The following is a 3,289-nucleotide window of genomic DNA, read 5'->3' on the forward strand; positions in this document are numbered from 1 at the left end:
CATTTTCCGCTCGCGACGACCATTCTCATCAGTTGGCTAATGTCATTACCAGCTCGTTACGGTTGAGTGAATCAGCTGACTCCCTGTCTAGTGCAAATTTCCGAAATAAAAACTGGGGCAAATCGTTGTTTTACACATAATTGAGACATTTTCATAAGTGAAAACCCATATAAATGAAAAGAACGGCCAAATTTACATTGGAATATCTAAAGTTTGACACGATTTTTTATGGGGTTACCGAATGCAAGCCTTTGAAAGTCGGTACATTTTAGGAAATTCCCTATCTTATCTCAAAATCCTGTAGCACCAGTTTTTTTTTGTTTTTTTTGGGACCCAGTTCACGAGCCTCGTTTTCGAATACCGCGCTCCAAAATCGAGTGCCGTCACCGTCGTTGTGGTCGCCCATCCCTCTATTTTAAATTAAAAATTAATCGTTTCATCCCCGCACCCCCCCCCCCTTTTTTTAAGGGGAGCTCCTTTTTCAAACACTGCTTGGGCATACTTTTCAAGATTGACTGGTGAAAGCCATGGTTGATCTAGGTCTGTTAGAAGTCTACCAAACATATTGTATATGTGGTTTGTCATCTGACCAGTTATTAAACAAAGCTGGGGTACGGGCCTAGCAAAAGTTTTAATTATGTCAACATATCGGCAAGGATATGCATATCGTTGCAACATTATACAGAGTGCTTCAATTCCTTCAATTTTCGAGTTGTTTCTACATTTAACTTGATCTGGAATGTGAAACACATCTTTCAAATGGTGAATATCCTCTTTGAAGAACCTGAAATAAAAATAAAAAAGGCTGTAATTTGAACTTAAAAAATAAAAACAATGCAATGACTAAGCAAGTTGAAAACTAACATCATTAAAATTTTCATGATTTATTTTCTTGGGAAACGTATGACTTTCAACATTTACATACCCCAAAAGTGGTCACCTAGAAAGGGTCCCATCGTACAAGTAATGGTGGCCACCTACAACCGGGCAGGCGCCCACCCCCAGGATGATAACATTGCAAATTACAACTAGGCTTACTAACTAGGCTAGGGCCTATGCTATACAAATACAAAATTTTGGGACCTAATTAGAGTAGACCTCTAGGCCTAGGCTATGCCTAGTCAAACAACAAAGTCCCTAGCTGTGAGCAAGCGTGATGCGGTACGTAGCTAGGAATAAATATACTTTAAATACCTAGGCCTAAGGCCCATTCTATATGGGCGGGGGTCTGCGTCTGTAGCTATACTAGGGCCTAGGCCTAGGCCACCTACCTGAAGTAAGCATTACATTCATCGTTACTTAATGTTTCCAGCTTAAACTTGTCGTACTTCCACCATTCAAGGTCTGCGTTTGTCGGTCTGTTAATTTCAGACAGCAACATGAATTCTAAATCGTACATCCAATGAGTAGCATAAGGCAAGATTATCAACAGTTCTATGAAGGTTTGCCATGGTCGTACGTACGTCTGCTCTGGCGTCGTCGTGCCGTAGGCGCCACCTAAAAACGAAAACAACTTTTGGAGGAGTACGCGAACAGTATCTTGGCGTTGCCGTCACGCCCCATTAGTGCGTAGTAGATTGGCCGCGTAGTTAAAACGAAAAATGCCTACTACTAACCATGGAGGTATTATTGAGAAGATCACTCGAAAAAGCTACGCGCACGCAGCGCTATGCAAATGAACCAAGATCAAAGCTGCCGCAGCGCGTGAAGAACGTTTGCGCGATGCCTTTGAAGTCCCATGTGTTCCCCGCCATCAAATTTTCAGCAGGCATAGTTTACCAAAATATTGAACATGGCGAAATGGAGAGCATATTCTTTTCTCGATGCGCACTACATACAGTCAATCACTATGGCTGCGCAATCGTTTCCACTTTGAAGCTGATACCTTTATCTCTCATAAAATATAAAACATATTAATATTTTCCACCAAATAAAGTTTCGAATTTAATGGAACATTTACATGACCTTTAAAAGTATAGTATATTTCAACTTCGATTTCCATAAATTGGCCAAAATTCGCCAATTCTAATTTTAACAAATATTAATTAATAAAATGATTGATGATTATCATAAACTAAGTAATTTTAGGGTTAACGAGGGTTAACTATTCGAAAAATCAATCCAAAATCTGAGTATTTTTCAGTTTTACGCTGACTTAGCTTTATAGTCGAACTAATCAATCTTTAGACAAAATTATAATGAACACAGGAGTAATTTTTGAACATAAATATTTTACGGAATCCGTTCCTGAAATATACAAATAATAACATACCAACAGTCCGAAAAAATCTAATCAGTGGAACACTGTTCATTATAAAGATAATTAATGGGTTAAAATCAAACTCTTTATTGCACAACTGCTCTGCTGGAAGCGTATAAATGCATGTCGTTGCCAAGTTGTTGCTAACGAAAAAATGTGAATTATAGGGTAATACGCCCGCGCGCGATGCAAAAGCGGGGAACACGTGGGTTTGTCGCGTCAAAGGGAACTGTTGCCGAGTGATCTCCTTCTCAATAATACCTCCATGTACTAACTATACTACGGTACTACTACAACAGTCTGGCATAGGGCCTAGGCCAGGCCCCTTTCTACACAGAATGTTGCCCCTAACAACTCCCTGATCAGAGTAAAATAATTTAACGTGAATATTCAGAAGAATACTATTTTGTACATACCTTCAAACACATTCCAATAAAAAAACGAAAAAAATCAATTAAACTTTTCATCGAGACACAGAAATGGCGACACTAACTCTTTTCCTCGAATAACGCGGGCTCTCCCATAATGCTTTGTGATAGGATCAATTTAACTCTGTGTAGATGGGTTATTTTAACTCTGCCATTATGCATTGCGATAGGATAACTTCGCTCTCTGTGGATGGGTTAATTTAACTCTGCTATAATTCATGCGATAGGATCAATTTGACTCTCTGTGGATGGGTTATTTTATCTCTGCTTGTTTTACTCTAAACATGAAGTTAATTTAACTCCAGCAACCCAAATACTGGAGTAAAAATTACTCCAACATTATAACCTTGTATAATTTTGGAGTGAAATGAGAGTAAAATTAAGGTTTACTCCCCTAAGGAGTTACTTTAATACCATTTAAGGATTTAAAATAACTCATAAAAAATAACTCCCCCTTTGGGGGTTATAACTACCACACAGGGGGAGTTACAATAACTCCTCAGAATTAACAGTTTGCCTTTACGTATTTATAATATAAATTCAAACGAAAGTTTTTTTCCTTATATTTGCCTCTCCTGAACATGGCATATACCTGTCTCTT

The 3,289-nt window shown here is 38.4% G+C and overlaps 1 protein-coding gene across 1 annotated transcript in view; it reads right to left on the reverse strand.

The window, feature by feature from the left end:
- Nucleotides 1-502: 502 nt before the first annotated feature.
- LOC117108086 overlaps nucleotides 503-3,289 on the reverse strand; it is a gene marked incomplete at its 3' end in the record, with an annotated part of 7,436 nt that continues 4,649 nt past the window's right edge. Inside the window, exons 2-3 of the mRNA XM_033249974.1 lie at nucleotides 1,272-1,497; nucleotides 503-784 (exon numbers count right to left, since the gene is read on the reverse strand). Of these exons, the coding sequence (XP_033105865.1) occupies nucleotides 503-784; nucleotides 1,272-1,497 (508 nt within the window). The remainder of the gene's footprint in view (nucleotides 785-1,271; nucleotides 1,498-3,289) is intronic.

Source organism: Anneissia japonica, unplaced genomic scaffold (assembly GCF_011630105.1).
Source record: "Anneissia japonica isolate Jap-2015-1 unplaced genomic scaffold, ASM1163010v1 scaffold9712_len146881_cov104, whole genome shotgun sequence".
Lineage (NCBI taxonomy): Eukaryota > Metazoa > Echinodermata > Crinoidea > Comatulida > Comatulidae > Anneissia > Anneissia japonica.